At 44.9% G+C, this 19,614-nt stretch overlaps 1 protein-coding gene across 4 annotated transcripts in view; it reads left to right on the top strand.

Moving 5' to 3' along the window:
• MAT2B (methionine adenosyltransferase 2B) overlaps positions 1-19,320 on the top strand; it is a 41,463-nt gene extending 22,143 nt beyond the window's left edge. For all 4 annotated transcript variants that reach the window (XM_038740011.1, XM_038740010.1, XM_038740012.1 and 1 more), the window contains exons 2-7: positions 4,726-4,920; positions 7,534-7,648; positions 7,824-7,976; positions 13,583-13,776; positions 16,643-16,756; positions 18,453-19,320. In XM_038740011.1, the coding sequence (XP_038595939.1) occupies positions 4,726-4,920; positions 7,534-7,648; positions 7,824-7,976; positions 13,583-13,776; positions 16,643-16,756; positions 18,453-18,623 (942 nt within the window). In that variant the 3' untranslated portion in view covers positions 18,624-19,320. The remainder of the gene's footprint in view (positions 1-4,725; positions 4,921-7,533; positions 7,649-7,823; positions 7,977-13,582; positions 13,777-16,642; positions 16,757-18,452) is intronic.
• The last annotated feature ends 294 nt before the right edge of the window (positions 19,321-19,614 follow it).

Below are 19,614 nucleotides of genomic sequence, written 5' to 3'. Positions count from 1 at the left end.
AGAAGGGGGAGGCGGAGAACAAAACCAAATATACTAACAAAATAAAATAAATAATAGATATGTACAAGTAAAATAAATAGAGTATGATCAGTTATCGTCCAGAACGAAGAGCATGTGCCGTGCACAAAGCAATCCATTATGGAGTTGGTTTGGGTGCCTTAGTTAACCCATCTGCAAAACGGGGATTGAAACTGTGAATTCCAGGACATGGACTAGAGGATGGGCCTGGGAATCAAAAGGACCCGGGTTCTAGTCCCAGCTCCATCACTGATCGGCTGTGTCACCTTGGGCGAGTCACTTCGCTTCTCTGTCTGTTACCTCATCTGTAAAATGGGGATTAAGACTGTGAGTCCCAGGACGCGGACTGTGTCCAAACTGATTAGCTTGTATCTTCCCCAGTGCTTAGGACAGTGCCTGGCACATAGTAAGCTCTTTACCATTGAAAAAAAAAATTGGATCAGGATGTTGACACCTTAGCCTTATAAGAATACATTTAAAAGCCTTTAAAGAATGGGCAGTTTGAACTCTGTTGGTTTTTAGAAAAGTGCTATAGAAATCCATTATGGTGCATTATGATGCAGTATTTGTCCATGATTATAACTAATCAGAAGTATATGTTTAGTGGAGCAATGTACTCAACACTTGGGAGAATATAGTCAGTCTGCCAATCATATTTATTGAGCACTTACAGTGTGTAAACACTACTAAACACTTGGGAGAGTACAGTATAAGACACATTCCCTGTTGACAAAGAACTTAGAGTCTAGAGGGGGACATTTGTATAAATAAAATTATAGATGTGTACCTAAGGGCTGGGGGCTAGGAGGGGGGGGATGACAAAAGGGAGCAAGTCAAGGAGGAAGAAAGGACTTAATCAGGGAAGGCCTCTTAGAGGTGATGGGCCCTGACTAAGGTGGGGAGAGTAATTGTCTTTCAGGTATGAAGAAGAGGGTATTCCAGGGAAGAGGCAGGATGTGGGCGAGAGGTCTGTAGTGAGATAGACAAGGTAGAGGTACGGTGAGAAGGTTAGAGGAGCAAACTGTGCGGGCTGGGTTGTAGTAGGAGAGCAGCAAGGTGAGGTAGGAGGGAGCAAGGTGATTGCTTGAAACCCAGTGGTAAGGAATTTCTGTTTGGGGAGATGGATGGGCAACCACTGGAGGGTCTTGAGGAGTGGGGAAACATGGCCTGAACGTTTTTGTAGAAAAATGACCTGGGCAGCAGAGTGAAGTATGGGCCGGAGTGGCGGAGAGACAGGAGGCAGGGCGATCAGCAAGGAGACTGATACAGTAATCAAGGCGGTTTTGGATAAATCACTGTTCCCAGAGAGGCAGGGAGGTCAGCAAGGAGACTGATACAGTAATCAAGGTGGTTTTGAATAAGTCACTGTTCCCAGAGAGGCAGGGAGGTCAGCAAGGAGACTGATACAGTAATCGAGGCGGTTTTGGATAAGTGTCTGTTCCCAGAGAGGCAGGGAGGTCAGCAAGGAGACTGATACAGTAATCAAGGCGGTTTTGGATAAGTCACTGTTCCCAGACTGAGCCCCGTTTTTCCCCCTTCTTCCTCTCCTCCTCCCCTCCCCATTGCCCCCTTCTCCACCTTCTGCCCTACTCCCTTCCCCTCACCACAGCACTTTTGTAAATATTTGCACATATTTATTACTGTTTATTTTACTTGTACATATTTACAACTCTTATTAATCAATCAATCATATTTATTGAGCGCTTACTGTGTGCAGAGCACTGTACTAAGCGCTTGGGAAGTCCAAGTTGGCAACATATAGAGACGGTCCCTACCCAACAGTGGGCTCACAGTCTAGAAGGGGGAGACAGAGAACAAAACAAATTAATGATGTGCATATAGCTATAATTTTATTTATTCTGACGGTTTTGACACCTGTCTACTTGTTTTGTTTTGTTGTCTGCCTCCCCCTTCTAGACCGTGAGCCCGTTGTTGGGAAGGGACCGTCTCTATATGTTGCCGACTTGTACTTCCCAAGCGCTTAGCACGGTGCTCTGCACACAGTAAGCGCTCTAAATACGATTGACTGAATGAATAAGTGCTTGGAAAGGACGGATGCTGTGGATGTGGAACTGACAGGATTTAGTGGTGGATTGATTATGTGGGTTGAATGAGAGGGACGAGTCAAGGGTAATGCCAAGGTTATGGGCTGGTGAGACAGGAAGGAAGGATCTACAGTGATGGGAATGTCGGGAGGACAGGGTTTGGGTGGGAAGTGCTCTGCACACAGTTAAGCGCTCAAGAAATGAGATTGAAAAATAAGGAATTTTGTTTTAGACATGCCAAGTTGGAGGTGGTGGTGGGGCATCCAAATAGAGATGTCTTGAAGGCAGGAGGAAATGTGAGACTGCGGAGAGGGAGGGAGATGTAGATTTGGGTATCATCCTCATAGAGAGGGTAGTTGAAGCCGTGTGAGTGAATGAGTTCTCCAAGGGAGTGGGTGTAGATGGAGAATTGAAGGGGATCCAGACCGGAGCCCCGAGTTCATCCTTCCTCACCTCTTCTGATGCGGGAATTTCGTGACATAGTATACTGAACTGAGTAGAGCTTTTTGTTCTCCCAGATTTATCCCATGGTCTTGGAATTCACACCCAGCAGAGATACTGAGAAGCAGCGTGGCTCAGTGGAAGGAGCACGGGCTTGGGTGTCAGAGGTCATGGGTTCAAATTCCTGCTCTGCCGCTTGTCAGCTGTGTGACTTTGGGCAAGTCACTTCACTCTCTGTGCCTCAGTTCCCTCATCTGTAAAATGGGGATTAAGACTGTGAGCCCCCCGTGGGACAACCTGATCACCTTGTAATAATAATCATCATCAATCGTATTTATTGAGTGCTTACTATGTGCAGAGCACTGTACTAATGGCATTGTATCCTCCCCAGCGCTTAGAACAGTACTGTGCACATAGTAAGGGCTTGACAATTGCCATCATTATTATTATTACTCCCTCTCTATCCCTCCCTATCCGAAACTCATAAAACTTCTCTCTCAACCTCTCAAACTATTATCCTAGTTCCTCTTCTTAACAGTATTTCCATCCTCTGTTTCTGTGTGTGTGAGTAAAATTTTTCTTTAACTACTAAACTTTGTTCATTTTAAAATGGTTTCTGCACTGCTTTGCCCAATCCCAAAGAATAAACTTAGAGAGAAATATGTATTTCACACACCACTTTCTACAACTCTAGTTGCAGAGCTTAAACATAGCCAAATCTGAAACTGAGCCATGTTTTTTCTGCTTATATAGGAATTGCTGTCATCTTAAACTCTGAGACTCATCTTGGAGGTTGTCATATATCATTTTCATTGGTATCAACAAAGAGAAAAAGGGTATGATGAGATTGCAAGCTCTTGTTTACAGAAATCATGTCTACCGATTATTGTCGTCTGCCAAGCGCTTAAAACAGTGCCCAAAACGTTGTGCTGAATCGATAGATTTTCTTTTTTATAGAGAACACATTTAGTTTATCAATGGATCCTGTGGATTTTATAGATACCTAGTCTTCTTCCAACTTTCTGCAGTTGAAAGAAAATGGTGTAGATTGGAACAAAAACTACTGACATTTGGCCTGGGAAGAGACAAATATTTGTAGTGGAGAGACAGATATTTTCTCCCCCCCACCTTATGAGCTTGGACTCTGTCTTGAAATCATTGGTCTGCCACATGAGGAGGAAAGATCAGAACTTTTATCAGGCCCAAATAATCCCTTCTGAGTCTCCAAGTTCTTGATTCCCAGGCTTTTCCATCATGGAAAAAATTCTGTGACAGTAGGGAAGATTCACGTATGCTAATTAAGGCATACTAAAAAAGCATTGATTAGTTTCTCTACAAGTGTTTTGGGAAAATTTTTAATTTTTAAAAATAAAAGGTCAAGGAAAAATGATTAAACTGGCAAAAAAAACAAGTGATTATTAGTAGTGATCTGTATCCCTGTTGTTTTCCCTCTTCTGTTACCGTCATTATGTGTTTCTCCTCTAAGCACAGTAATTGAGAATTAAAAATATTTATTTTTAAATTAGGTTGATAATTGTCATGCATGAATTCTTTTTTGAACTTCAGTGCTTATGTAATAGTAACCTCTATGTGAGTTGAAAAGAACTGATTTTCCCTCTCTTCACACTCCCCTCTCTTGGGAAAGCTGTAAGGATATGGGTCCAGAAATACAAGAATCAGCTATAATAATATGGGTCCAGAGAAGCAGCATGGCTTAGTGGAAGGGGCACGGGCTTTGGAGTCAGAGGTCATGGGTTCAAATCCCGGCCCCGCCAATTGTCATTTGTGTGACTTTGGGCAAGTCACTTCACTTCTCTGTGCCTCAGTTCCCTCATCTGTAAAATGGGGATTAAGACTGTGAGCCCCCCATGGGACAACCTGTTCACCTTGTAACCTCCCCAGTGCTTAGAACAGTACTTTGCACATAGTAAGTGCTTAATAAAAGCCATTATTATTACTATTATTATTATTATTATTATTATGAAAGCAAAAAATCCTATCTTGTGAGAGGCCGGACGAAATCACTGTATGGCATTCATATTGGACTTAAACCAGATAGCTCTGGACACTCTCAAAATTATGAAAAATATTGGCATTTACTTTTCTGAAGCACAGGAGAGACGTCAAATTATCATCTTCTCTGGATATCAATCAGTGTCAATAGGGGAAAACTTGACAGCAGTATGCTGATGAATGACTTTTTTCCCCCTTTTATTTTTAGGAGGATGTTAACATCCCTGGTAGACGTGCTTTGATTACTGGGGCCACTGGGCTTCTCGGAAGAGCTGTGTACAAAGAATTTGAACAAAATAATTGGCATGCAGTTGGCTGCGGGTTACGTAGAGCTCGACCCAAGTTTGAACAAGTTAATCTGTTGGATAATACTGCGGTACATGACATCATACAGGATTTTCGGGTAAGGTGTTTTGTCTTTGTAAAAATTAACATTACAGTAAGCATCTGCAATAGGTTCGTCCTTGTCCAGACTGTAGTAGGTGTTGTCCAAACACTCATTAAATGGCCATCACAAAGATAACCCAACAAGGATTTCTGGTAAAGAAGTTAATTGTCTCATTGGGTGGAACAGGTAGAACAAGGAAAATAGTGCATTCTGTTTAGGAGAACCGGTAATATAAAAGTAGAGGTGTGGGGGACTCATGATTTATTTCTAAGCCAACTAAGGTTTAGAAGAAATCAGTTCAGTTTATAACGAGTTTGAGGAGACAAGACCTACAACACAAGAGGAAACACAAAAATGGAGAAAGATCATGACTTTGAGTGGACGGGGGAGCCAACCACGTGGAGGTGAAACCGTCTTGAGTGGATGAGCTTCACAAAAGGGAGTCTGAACTTGAGTCTTTATTGAAATTATTTGAGGGGCACAACAGTGGAAAAGTGAGGATGAAAGAGGGGTCTGCAAAGGTGACTTGACAAGATATTAAGGAGTAAGAAGGAAACTACCATTGCTCTAGGTGATATGGGGAGAAAGAGGAAGACTGACTAGAAGTGACAGATATGCTTCCCAAGACTGTGCCTTTGGGCAGTCATTGGATGTAGGGGGAAAGAGCATTTGAAGAGAATCTTTTGGAAAGCTGAGAATTCAAAGACTGTAGCCCTCACAATATTTAAAATGTTGAAAAGAGAGCAGCAGCTGAACTCCACAGCACTGATAGTTTCTTCACTCCCCCCACCGCCTCCCCCCATCCTGCTATCCTCTGCCAAACTACCCTTCCATCTCAGAGCCAAGCACTCACTTTTGTCCTTCACCTCCTTAGTTCTCTTTCCCTCGTATCCTCATCCCGCAGTTCAGTGACACACTACTCCATCACGGACAAGCTCCCCTTCATTCTTGGCCTGTCTGTGGCTCACTTGTTTCTTTTGGCCATCCCAGAGACTTGGCACTCATGTGCCGCTTTTCCCTGCTGCTCTCCTGAGGTGGGACCCTCCATTTTCTCCCATTCTCCCCATCTCACTGAGGAATGAGGAGGAGTTGGGCCTAGTCCCCCACCATGTCACTTTCCCTCACCACCCGCCCCATCCGTCTTTTCTTCTCTCTGATTATCCATTTCTGCCTCTCTACAGTTATGTCACCCTTCTGGGTTCACCCTCTGCTTTTCTTTATGATTTTGATGTATTTCTCTCCTTCCTGCTCTCTCCATTATCCTATTCTGACATCTGGGGACCTCATCCTCCATGTTGATGATTGCGTTGACATACATCCTTCCTTTTTTCCTGATGTCCTACACATCACCACAGCCAATCATCAGCATGGACCCACACTTGGTATAATCATCTCTAATCTCAGCAACTCTGACTCACCACCGCAGACTCACCACTTTCCACCCGTAACCTCTAATCTTTGACCTCATCCACATCCCTCTTTGTCCCATTCAGTCTCCACCCCCTGCTATGACCTCCATACCAATCCCCAAACCAGCTCTCCCTTTCTGGATTCTCATCCTTGCCTCCCAGTTAATCTTCCATCATCCTAAACCATATAAACCTTCAGGAGAGTCTAGTACTACGGATTTATATGCCAGCGTGTGTACTTTATGCTTATATACTTAATATGGGTTCATTTATTTGTTGAGCACTTACTATGTGCCAAGCACTGTACTAAGTGCTGAGGTAGATACAAGATAATCAGGTCCCACACGGGCCTCACAGTTGAAGTAGGAAGGATAACGGATATCGAATCCCCGTTTGCCGTTGAGGGAACTGAGGTCCAAAGAAGTTAAGTGACTTGCATGAGGTCACAGAGCAGGTAAGTGACAGAGCCGGGATTTGAGATCGGGTCTTCGTTCCGTCTCCCAGGCCCCTGCTTTATCTATTAGGTCATGCTGCTTCTCCAGTTCAGGTGTAAATTTATTTATTTTGACTACACCTGTAAATATTTTTGTTTGTTTGTCTCCCCTGTTAGAGTATGAGCAGGAACTGTCGCTTCTTTATTCCTTCCTTCCCAAGTGCCTCGCACAGTGCTCTGCACCAAAGGGGTGCTCACTCAACACTAGTGCTTTGCACATAGTAAACACTTAATAAATACCATCATTATTACTACTATTGATGGCATGATTATGTATGTGCAATATCGTGAGGTGACTGGAAATTAAGGAGGAGGCGTAAGCAAATAAGTGAAGGTCTCATGTGAACTCTGTGGCCTGTGTGTTAGAGAATAAGAAATAATGCTGTCATATAGGGAGGATTGTAAAATAACAAGAGAAGAACAGATTTGTAAAAGCTCCCGAACTAAAGTTTTGCAGTGTTGCACACTTAAGCAGCCCCTAACTAGTACGTTTGCCTGCTATTTGTGTATTTAATAAATCTATCATTAGTATCTATTGGGTATTTACTCTGTGGAGCGCACTGTACAAAGCACTTGGGAGAGTATGGTACAGTAGAATTGATAGATATGATTAGTACCCCTAAGGAGCTTACAGTCTTACAGGAACTTGCATTTAATATAGGGAAGACAGATACTCTGCTCTAAATTTCATCTTTAATAGAAAAAAAAAAATGCTTCCATTTCCAGCCTCATGTCGTCGTGCACTGTGCTGCAGAAAGAAGGCCTGATGTTGTGGAAAATCAACCAGATGCTGCTTCCCAACTCAATGTCGCAGCTTCAGGAAACTTGGCAAAAGAGGCAGGTAATGAAAAACACTTTAAATTTTTATGAAGTTACCTTATTCGCTAAGATTTTTCTGTTTAACATTGGCTTAGTCCACTTGCCTTACATTAAAATGCCATTCTTCATAATACATGACTAGACTATTCTCTTCTGGGAAATTGATGTAACTGTGTCTTATCTTTTCTTTTTCATAGCTGGAATTGGAGCATTTTTGATCTACATTAGTTCTGATTATGTATTTGATGGAACAAATCCTCCCTATAGAGAGGAGGATGCACCGAATCCCTTAAATCTCTATGGTAAAACCAAACTAGAAGGAGAAAAAGCGGTTCTGGAGAATAATGTAGGTAAGAAATAACTTTTAGTCTTACGGAAATGAGGAAGCGCTCTCTCTTGAAGGGTGAGCTGTTTTGGGTGGCTTAATGAGCGTAGCTATATGAAACTTCTTCCTATATAGTTACGGAAAAACTTACTTTTAGAATGAACAGATTTTACCCACTCCTTTCCACAGCCCTAAACAATTCTCCGTAAATTAGGCCACGTTAAACATTTAACATGCATTTTTTCTAAAGAATGTTACTGAAGGTAGAGAAGCATTTTGATCTTTTCAGCCTTGGCTGCATAGGTACCCACCATTCATTCGTTCAGTCGTATTTATTAAGCACTTACTGTGGACAGAGCACTGTACTAAGCACTTGGAAAGTTCATTTCAGCAACAGAGACAGTCCCTACCCAACAACGGGCTCACAGTCTAAAATGACAATCCCAGATCTGGGGTGGGAATCCCTCCACTCCCACCAAACCCCAACGTTGTCGGGTCCAGACCTCAGGAAAGGGAGAGGTATCCCACCCCGTCCCAGAAGAGCCCTTTTAACAGTTATTATTTATCATGTGCAAGGAATGTGTCTACCAACTCTGTATCATACTCTCCCAAGCATTTAGTACAGTGCTCTGCACAGAGTAAGCGCCCAATAAATAAGCATTGATTCTCTTGACTGCCTGAAAGTTAAGTGCATTGCCTGTTGTATTTCAATCACAAGTCACCCAGGAGAGATTTGAGGTCTTTTTTTCAGAAACCGTATTTTAGCCCGGCATCGTCTTTGCACGCTGTGGGCCAGCCAGGGCCAGAACTTAGAAGATGAGGCAGCTATCAAAGCCTAGACTAGGGAGATGGATAGAGCCGTGCCACTGACTGGTTGAACTTCCTTCTGGTGGCTCCTGGTCACCAAAATCCACTCGTTCCAAACTTCTGAAGAATACAATCTGCATTTGGAAAAGGACATGCACTTAGTTCACTTTGTTCAGATTGCAAACTCATGGGCAGGGACCATGTCTGCTAATTCTGTTGAATTGCACTCTTCCAAGCATGTTAAAACGGGGCTCTGCCCATAATAAGAATTGAATAAATACCATTGGGAGAAGCAGCGTGGCTCAGTGGAAAGAGCCCGGGCTTTGGAGTCAGAGGTCACGGGTTCAAATCCCGGCTCCACCAACTGTCAGCTGTGTGACTTTGAGCAAGTCACTTAACTTCTCTGTGCCTGTTACCTTATCTGAAAAATGGGGATTGAAAACTATGAACCCCCCGTGGGACAACCTGATCACCTTGTAACCTCCCCAGCGCTTAGAACAGTGCTTTGCACATAGTAAGCACTTAACAAATACCATTATTATTCCCTCCTCTCAAGCTGTCAGCAGATGTTCTTCCTGCCGCACAAGCCACTGGAGCAGTCTCCCTATAGGAAGAAAGTTTCTGAACTTCCCCACCTGCCTCTTCTCTTACACACCTCCTCCCCGTAAATCTGTACTATCCCCCAACAGAGAACTCTAATCTCTGGGCCCCATCCAATTTTCTCAGCTCATCATGCCCCACTTAGCCGCCATACCCAAACTGCCCTCCCTTGATGACTAAATAGACGTTCTCAACACCACCGTCTCTACTCAACTCACTTGCTCCCCCATATCTCTGTCGATTCATACCACCAACCCACAGTCCTGGATCATCTGCACAGACCGCCTCCTTCGCTCTTGTGCTCAAGTCACAGAACACTGCTGACGAAAATCTAAAGATCCGGTCGATTTTTGTCCACTTGAAGATTTATTCTTGCGTGCCTTAACTCTGCCCCCTCGTCGGCCCGGCAAAGCTATTTCTCCACCCTTGTTGACACCCATGCCTCTCTCCCTCGCCACTTGTTCCAGACATTTATCTCCCTCCTCGGATCCTTTTTCTACACAAACGTTCAGGACTTATCACCCTGTTCCTCAAAATACTCCACTGGTTGCCCATCCATCTCTGTATCAAACAAAAACTGCTCACCATTGGCGTTAAAGTACTTCACCACCTTGCCCCCTCCGACCTCACCTCACTTGTCTCCTTTTTTCAACCCAGCCCGCTCACTTTGCTCCTATACTGCTAATATTCTCGTCTTGCCTGTCCTGTCACCCACATTTTGCCTCTGGCTTGGAACTCCCTCCCTCCTCAAATCTGACAATGACTCTCTCCCCCTTCAAAGCCTTACTGAAAGCACATCTCCTCCAAGAGGCGTTCCCAGACTAAACCCCACTTTTCCTCATCTCCCACTCCCTTCGCTTTTCCCCTCTCCCAGCCCCACGTACGTATCTGTAATTTTATTTGTATTGATGCCCGTTTCCCCCACCTCAAGACTGTAAACTCATCGCGGACAGGGAATGTGACTGTTTATTACCAAGCACTTCGTCAAGTGTTCTGCATACAGTAAGCGCTCAAAAAATACGATTGAATGAATCTCGGTTCTGTGATGCGTCTTACGTTTCCCCCCAGCGCAGCCCCTTGGGGAAGGGAACTTGGGCCATTCCTGTACTTGGCGCTGGGGTGGATGCGGGCATATTGGATTGGTCACGGTCCCTGTCTGCTTGTCTTTGATGACTGTCTACTTGTTTTGTTGTCTGTCTCTCCCCTTCTAGACTGTGAGCCCGCTGTTGGGTAGGGATTGGCACTATCTGTTGCCAAATTGTACTTTCCAAGCGCTTAGGACAGTGCCCCGCACACAGTAAGCGCTCCATAAATATGATCGAATGAATGAGCAAGACCTGGGACAAGTCAGCCATTGTGTTTGTGTGACTCCCTTCTCCTGCACACCAGCAAAATTGTTCTCCCCTTTCTGGGGGATGGGAGGGGAAGTACAGCAATGCAACTGCTTCAGCTCCATTCGTTCATTCAGTCGTATTTATTGAGCACTTACTGTGTGCACAGCACCGTACTAAGCGCTTGGGAAGTACAAGTTGGCTCCAGTTCACTCTCCTTTCTCTTTGCCCCACAGTGTCCTCAGTGAAGCCCAGAACTGTGGGTTTTGGTTCCACACTTGGTGGGACTCAACCTAAAGGGCAGGAAAGCAGGGTCAGCTACAGGGCAATTGTTAATCATCCTATTTTCACAACTGCCCCGAGAGCAATATTAATAATATCAATAATCCTACTTTCCATCTGTATTAAACCTTCATGTCCACATTTCTGGCCGTCTTAAATTTGTAGACTGAAATTGTGGTAATTTGGTTGGCCAGTGTAAAGTCATCCATTGTTTAGGTTGGATTGTAAGTGGAATTATTCTTCTGTTTTACAAACTATTCATTTATTCAATTGTATTTGAGTGCTTACTGTGTGCAAAGCACAGTGCTAAGTGCTTGGGAGAGTATCATATAATACTAAATAGGCACATTCCCTGCCCACAACGAGCTTACAGTCTAGAGACTTACGCCTACTTCCTTTTCCCCCGACCAAGCTGGTTAATCTAGATGTACTTATCTAAACTTAACTGTGTTTAAACTGAAGTGTATATTTCAGTTCCCCCAGGGCTCTATGAATAGGCCGAATTGAAGAGACATGTTTTGTTGTTCAGCAGATCAGTAAACTAAGGTTTGCAGTAAATAATATAAGGGCTAGAAACTTTGGGCTCTGTTTTAATCTCTAACAAGTGTCTTCAATTCTGTACAAACCTTTAAATTATATATTATAAATTACAGTCTCCCCCTCTAGACCGAAAACTCACTGTGGACAGGAACCATGCCTGTCAACTCAACTTGTAAGCCCAACTTGTAACTTGTAAGTCAACTTGTAAGCACAAGAATGTAATGTAGTGCTGTGCACTCACAAGCGCTTAGTACAGTGCTCTGCACACAGCAAGCACTCAATAATTACGACTGAAATTCATTCAGTCATTTATTAAGCACTTAATATGTGCTAAGCCCTGTTGGGAAAGTCCAATACTACAATAAAGAGTGACATTTCCTGCTCACAACGAGCTCCCTGTCCAGAGGAGCACAGTCTGTTGTGCACATAGTAAGTGCTCAAATTCCATTGATTCAGTTGGCTCGTAGAGAAGTACTAATTGTTAATTTTTGAGCATTGGCCACTTGAGAGTAGGGCTTTGAGGAGAGTGGGAGAATGATAATAATAATAATAATGGTATTTATTAAGCGCTTACTCTGTGCAAAGCAGAAGGTAAGAAGGCACTTGAAACTCTTTTGTACTAGTAATAATGGTGCTTATTGAACATCTCCTGGGTGCATGGTATTATATTAAGTATATAGGGGAAGAACAATGGAAGGACAAGGGTTTCCTGGCTCCAGGAAACTTTTCTGTCCTACTCTCCCAAGCACCTGGAACAGTGCTTTGCTCAAAGTGAGTGCTGATTGAATGAACTTCTCTCCCCTGCCATGCTCAGCAGCCACTTCTCCAGTCCCCTCCAGGCTGCAGAACTAGGCCAGAGGCTGTTCTTGCCACTGAGACACCCCCTCTTGCCTTGAACCAGCGAAGATGAGCCGCCCAGACCGAGGATGCCGTTGAAGCCTCAGGTGCCGGAGCAGGTTCACGCCCGGATCAGGCCAGAATTTCTCAGGCCGCAGTGTCGCCACCGGGCCAGGAAAGAGTGCAGAGCCTCCTCCGCTCTGTTGCGACTCTTTAGTTTTCCCCCTTGTGGACTCTGGACCGCAGCCTGGTGAGAGTGACCGAACTCCCATAGGCGCAGTGTACCCGGAAAGACCCCCGGGCTTGGGAGTCAGAGGTCATGAGTTCGAATCCCGGCTCCGCCACTTGTCAGCTGTGTGACTTTGGGCGAGTCGCTCAACTTCCCTGTGTCTTAGTTACCTCACCTGGAAAATGAGGATTAAGACTGTGAGCCCCACGTGGGACAACCTGATTACCTTGTATCTCCCCCCGTCTACGTGTTTGGTTTTGTTGTCTGTCTCCCCCTTCTAGACTGTGAGCCCGTTATTGGGTAGGGACCGTCTCTATATGTTGCCGACTTGGACTTCCCAAGCTCAAAAATACGATTAAATGAATGAATGAATGCTTAGAACAGTGCTTGGCATATAGTAAGCCAATTTGATGCCAATTTGTACTTCCCAGACGCTTAGTACAGTGCTCTGCACATAGTAAGCGCTCAATAAATACGATTGATTGATTGATAGTAAGCGCTTAATAAATACTATTATTATTATTATTGCTATTACACGAGGAGCTGTGGCCTTGGCCCACATTGCGGAGGGCACTATCCAAAAAACCTGCGAAACAAAGCCCCCGGGCCGGTTGCCACCCCCTTGCACCTCAGTGGGGTTGCTAGACATAGTAAGTGCTGGTAGTTTCTGGACTTTTAAACTGTGAGCCCACCGTTGGGTAGGGACCGTCTCTATATGTTGCCAACTTGTACTTCCCAAGCGCTTAGTACAGTGCTCTGCACACAGTAAGCGCTCAATAAATACGATTGATTGATTGATTGGACTAACTTCCAAGTGGTGTGTGTAACCTTTAGCAGCAGCGTTGCAGTTAATCTTCATCCTCCTGCTTTAAGGAAAACAGCGCCCAAGTATATTTCATTCTATTAGTAGAGAAGTCTTTCCTCTCGGAGCTTTGTTGAACAGTGCAACCTCAAATCTTGATTTTCAGGTTGGTGGGGTTTTTTTTGTTTGTTTTCTCCTTGTAGGTGCTGCAGTGCTGAGGATTCCTGTTCTGTACGGAGAAGTCGAAAAGCTCGAAGAGAGCGCCGTGACCATTATGTTCGATAAAGTACAGTTCAGTAACAAATCGGCCAACATGGACCACTGGCAGCAGAGGTTTCCTACGAACGTCAAGGATGTGGCTAGCGTTTGCCGTCAGCTGGCGGAGAAGAGAATGTTGGTGAGAATCCTTGGGAAGGAGCGATGGATACTTATTTAAACCCATTCCCTAATTTTCTTTTCCTTATTCAGCTTTTTAGTCTGCATGTGGCACTGCAGATTTTTTCCGTTTCTCTTACTCAACTATTAATGACAATAGAACGGGCTCCTTGGAGCTAGATGAGCGTTTATGCCGAAAATTGATGTCGGATGCTGAGGGGTCCCGGCGCCCGGGAAGTACTTCCCAGCTCAATCCAGGCTTTCCCAAACTTGTCGAATTCAGAGCGGTTGGAGGGTGGAATTAGCTAAGGAGTTTAGGGCTTCCGGGAGCAGGTCCCCTCAGCCGTGGTCCCCAAGGGTGGGATGTTTGGGGAGTCTCTGCTTCGAGGGGACAGCGGTGGAGTGTATTTTGAAAGAGGTCAGAGAGACTTGACGGGGACACGGCCAAGGATGCACGACCTAGCTTGACAGACTTGTCACTGCGAAGACCAAATTAACCTTTTGGTCTGTTAACAGAACTGTAATCCATATGCCTACTCACCAATACTGATAAAATGACTCTCCCTGAATCCTCTGTGTAATTAAAAACAGGGTAGCCGAGGTGGAGCCGTTTTCGGGGAAAGACCTTGAGCAGGCAGAGGACGTTCAGCAGGTGACTTTGGTCAATAAAGCCAACGTTTACTGTGGGTCGATCTTCACCGTATCGATTTGTACTAGACTGGAGTGGCCGGACTGCGGTTCTTCACTCACCGTTTGCCTTGTGCATATTTGGTTTATTGTTTGTTTGCTACTACGGGTTCTTGCTTCTCTAGCCCTTCCAGCGGTAGCGGTGGCTCGGCCCACGGGAGCCCAGAGCAGGGAGAGGGGTGTTGCCTGCCTTCATCCTCAGCCCCTGTCCTTGTCATCTCTTGTTCACCCCTGCCTGTTCTGTAAAGGGACGCCTGCTCTCTGCTACCCGCTACGGCGCGGTGGGTTTGTTAGTGTTAACCTGTACTCTTAGCCATTTTATATATTAGCTTTGTTGCCCTTCGGATTTTTTATGGCATTTTAAGTGCTTACTATGTGTCAAGCACTGTTCTAAACGTTGGGGTAGATAGAAGTTTATGGTTAAACACAGTCCCACAGTCCTTGTAACCTCCCCAGCGCTTAGAAGAGTGCTTTGCACATAGTAAGCGCTTAATAAGCGCCATCATCATCATTATTATTATACAAAAGAGCTTACAGTCTAGAAGCGGGGAGGCAGACATCAAAACAAGTAAACAGGCATCAATAGCATCAATATAAATAGAATTAGAGATATATACTCACCAAAACAAGTAAACAGGCATTAATATAAATATATAAAGTTATAAATATGTGCATTGATACACGAGTGCTGTGGGGTGGGGAGTGGGGGTAGAGCAGAGGGAGCAAGTCAGGGCGATGGGGAAGGGTGGGGAAGCTGAGGAAAGAGGGGCTTCACTTCTCTGGGCCTCGGTTAGCTCATCTGTCCGATGGGGATTGAGACTTTGAGCCCGACAGGGGACAGGGACTCCGTCCAACTCGATTTGCTTGTATTCCCATCGCTCAGTACAGTACCTGGCACATAGTGCTGAATAAATTCCATAATAATGATAATAATTATTATTTTCACTTAATATCATTAATGCACTGTACTAAGCTCTGTACACTAGTACAGTACCTGGCACATAGTGCTTAATAAATTCGATAATAATGACAATAATTATTATTTTCATTTAATATCATTAGTGCACTGTACTAAGCTCTGTACAATATAACAGTGAACAGACACATTCCCTGCCCACAATGACCTGACAGCTTAGAGAAGCGGCGTGGCTCATCATCATCAATCGTATTTATTGAACGCTTACTGTGTGCAGAGCACTGTACTAAGCGCTTGGGAAGTACAAATTGGCAACATATAGAGACAGTCCCTACCCAACAGTGGGCTCACAGTCTAAAAGGGGGAGACAGAGAACAAAACCAAACATACTAACAAAATAAAATAAATAGAATAGATATGTACAAGTAAAATAAATAAATAGAGTAATAAATATGTACAAACATATATACATATATCCAGGTGCTGTGGGGAAGGGAAGGAGGTAAGATGCGGGGGACGGAGGGGGGCTCGGAAAGAGCCCGGGCTTTGGAGTCAGAGGTCATGGGTTCAAATCCCAGCTCTGCCCATTGTCAGCTGTGTGACTTTGGGCAAGTCACTTCACTTCTCTGGGCCTCAGTTCCCTCATCTGTAAAATGGGGAGTAAGACTGTGAACCCCCAGGGGACAACTTGATCACCTTGTAACCTTCCCAGCGCTTAGAACAGTGGTTTGCACATAGTAAGCGCTTAATAAATGCCATCATTATTATTATCAGGGGGCTCCCCTTCTAAATTGGAGAGAAGAGGATTTAATCCCCGTTTTACAGGTGAGGGAACTGAGGTGCAGAGGAGTATAAGTGACTTGCCAAAGATTACACAGCAGGCAATCGGAAGAGTCGGGATTAGAACCCAGATCCTCTGCCTCCCGGACGTGGACTCTTTCCGCTAGGCCACGCTGCTTCAGTTCATTGGGCTTGACCACCCCCGCACTAGATCAGTAAGGATGACTGACCTTTATTTTGTGAGTTCGTGCAAAATGTCTACAACTCCTTCAGTTTCTCAATCTTAATTTCCAGAGTTGAAGACGTTTGATTGCCTTCAAATGGCAAAGTCGCTATGGCGTGTGTTATAAAGACACGTTAGCCTTTAGGATAGGTCGGTGGAAAATGGTTGCCGCAATCCCAAAAGAAGGGAAGGTGAATGTAACGTTTGAGGGTAGAATCTACTTTGTTGTTGTAGCGTTGCAAATGAGTTTCCTCTTTGATTTTGTGAATTCCTTCTTCCTAGGACCCTTCAATCAAAGGAACCTACCATTGGTCAGGAAATGAACAGATGACCAAATATGAAATGGCATGTGCTATTGCAGATGCATTCAACCTTCCCAGCAGTCACTTGAGACCAGTAAGTACAGTAATTCCCTATTATGAGATTAGAAATGCCTGAATTCCGTATAATGCACGTAACCTAGAGATCTTATAATTAAAAAAAAATGGATTTAGTTCTCCTACGGTCATGCTGCTAGCGGTGAAAGTACCATTCTTTTCAGGAGACTTAAAATGCGGTTTATTTTGTAAGGAGATGCTACATGGGATGAAGATTTCATTCATTCATTCAATCGTATTTATTGAGCGCTTACTGTGTGCAGAGCACTGTACTAAGCGCTTGGGATGTACAAGTTGGCAACATAGAGAGACGGTCCCTACCCAACAACGGGCTCCCAGTCTCGAAGGGGTGGACAGACAAAACAAAACATGTGGACAGGTGTCAAAAATAGAAATAAAGCTAGATGCACATCATTTCGGAATTTCCTGATTACACGTTTGAACTAGACGGGTGTTGTTGGCCGTGGTCCGTGGCCTCACTTTGAAACACGGAGGGCTTAGAACGGACTTTGATATTTTAAGTGGCTAACTACAGATGTAGAGAAAGTAGAGGACTCGGCCCACTTCTGGCCAAGTCCGTGGAAGCTTCACCTTCTGTCTGGGAGCGGGACACTCCCGGAGAGGTTCTCCCACACCTCGGGCTCGGTGCTCCCAGTTTACAGTGTCAATGCCAATTTCATGGGAGCCGTAGACAAGGCATCTGCAGCGGTGGCAGGATCCACAGGCAATGTTACGGGCGGCGCCAGGGTCGTGTGTATCACTGAAGCTGAGGGACGGCATATGGGCAAGTCATTTCACTTCTCTGAGCCTCATCATCATCATCAATCGTATTTATTGAGCGCTTACTATGTGCAGAGCACTGTACTAAGCGCTTGGGAAGTACAAATTGGCAACATATAGAGACAGTCCCTACCCAACAGTGGGCTCACGGTCTAAAAGGGGGAGACAGAGAACAAAACCAAACATACTAACAAAATAAAATAAATAGGATAGATATGTACAAGTAAAATAAATAAATAAATAAATAGAGTAATAAATATGTACAACCATATATACATATATGCAGGTGCTGTGGGGAAGGGAAGGAGGTAAGATGGGGGGGATGGAGAGGGGGACGAGGGGGAGAGGAAGGAAGGGGCTCAGTCTGGGAAGGCCTCCTGGAGGAGGTGAGCTCTCAGTAGGGCCTTGAAGGGAGGAAGAGAGCGAGCTTGGCGGGTGGGCAGAGGGAGGGCATTCCAGGCCCGGGGGAGGACGTGGGCCGGGGGTTGATGGCGGGACAGCCGAGAACGAGGGACGGTGAGGAGATTAGCGGCGGAGGAGCGGAGGGTGCGGGCTGGGCTGGAGAAGGACAGAAGGGAGGTGAGGTAGGAGGGGGCCAGGGGATGGATGGACAGCCTGGAAGCCCAGGGTGAGGAGTTTCTGCCTGATGCGCAGATTGATTGGTAGCCATTGGAGGTTTTTGAGCCTCAGTTACCTCATCTGTCAAAAGGGGATTAAGACTGTGAGCCCCCCATGGGACAACCTGATCACCTTGTATCCCCCCCAGCGCTTAGTGCTCTGCACATAGTAAGCGCTTAACAAATGCCATCATCATTATTATTATTATTATTATTATTATTATTACTATCACCTGGTATCTACGAAGGTGGCCCGTGAGCCCTGGGATCAGGATTCTGGGCCGTGTGAGTGAAAAATGTCTCCTCCTTTCTCTCGAGATTACCGACAGCCCCGTGGTGGGCGCGCTCCGCCCGAGGAACGCCCAGCTCGACTGCTCCAAGCTAGAGACCCTGGGGATCGCTCAGCGGACGCCGTTTCGAGTCGGAATCAAAGAGTCGCTCTGGCCTTTCCTCATTGACAAGAGGTGGAGACAGACGGTCTTCCATTAATTTGTATTTTTTTATGACAGAAGTCAAGTCTGCGGCACTTTTTAAAGAAAAAAAAAGGAAATAGTTTTGTATGAATGTCCTTCAGCCGTAACACATGATCTTTCAGGTATAAAGCTCTTGCACTCGTGACATTATCTAAAGAGGCTGTGGCGAAAGAAACAATCTTTCCTTTTATCCCTTCGTTTATATGAGCTTAATCTCTCGCTCTGCTTAGAGTAAATTATGACTTTAGGCGGCACGGTTGAAGTTGGTCAGCTGTAGACCTTCTTTTGAGTAATGCCCATGTCCTCTGCAGTCCTTGCCTGCCACCTGTTTACCACTATATATGTGTGGATGTATACAGTGGTTATTCTGATGTGAAAATCATTGGCATTTTTGGGTTTGCTTTGCCTGAGCACAGATCAAAACGTTCCTGAAATGTGAAACCCTTATTTTTGCAATTTTGAGTGGCGTTTTTCCGCTTGGGATATTTTCACAACGTTAGCATACCTTGAAACGTCTTTGGCTTCATTTGTAACTACACATGGTAAGCACGTGCGTCTGTCTGTGTGTCTTTTGTTAACCGCCCGTTCTTTTCACGCCGTGACGTCTGGTACCTAAAGGTGCACCGTCTTTGTTTCAAGCTGTTTCCGATAATGAGCCTTGCGGGTTTCTCTGACCGTTCCGAAGTAACAATAAATATAATTCTGACGCGATAGTCTTAGTGTCTCTTCAGTTCACGGGTAACTAGATCGGAATAATCCCATTCCCTCAAGCAACCTTTTAGGATTCGTTTCCTAAAATACATTAATTGTATAACACAAGCATTCCCCACATTGGAGTCATATTGTTCCTTGAAGATTCATTCATTCAATCGTATTTATTGAGCGCTTATTGTGTGAAGAGCACTGTACTAAGTGCTTAATAGCGTGGCTCAGTGGGAAAGAGCCTGGGCTTTGGAGTCAGAGGTCATGGGTTCAAATCCCGGCTCCGCCACTTGTCAGCTGTGTGA

This window comes from Tachyglossus aculeatus, chromosome X1, assembly GCF_015852505.1.
Source record: "Tachyglossus aculeatus isolate mTacAcu1 chromosome X1, mTacAcu1.pri, whole genome shotgun sequence".
Taxonomy (NCBI): domain Eukaryota; kingdom Metazoa; phylum Chordata; class Mammalia; order Monotremata; family Tachyglossidae; genus Tachyglossus; species Tachyglossus aculeatus.
Note: the sequence above shows the minus strand (reverse complement) of the source record. Positions and strands in the feature narration are given on the sequence as shown.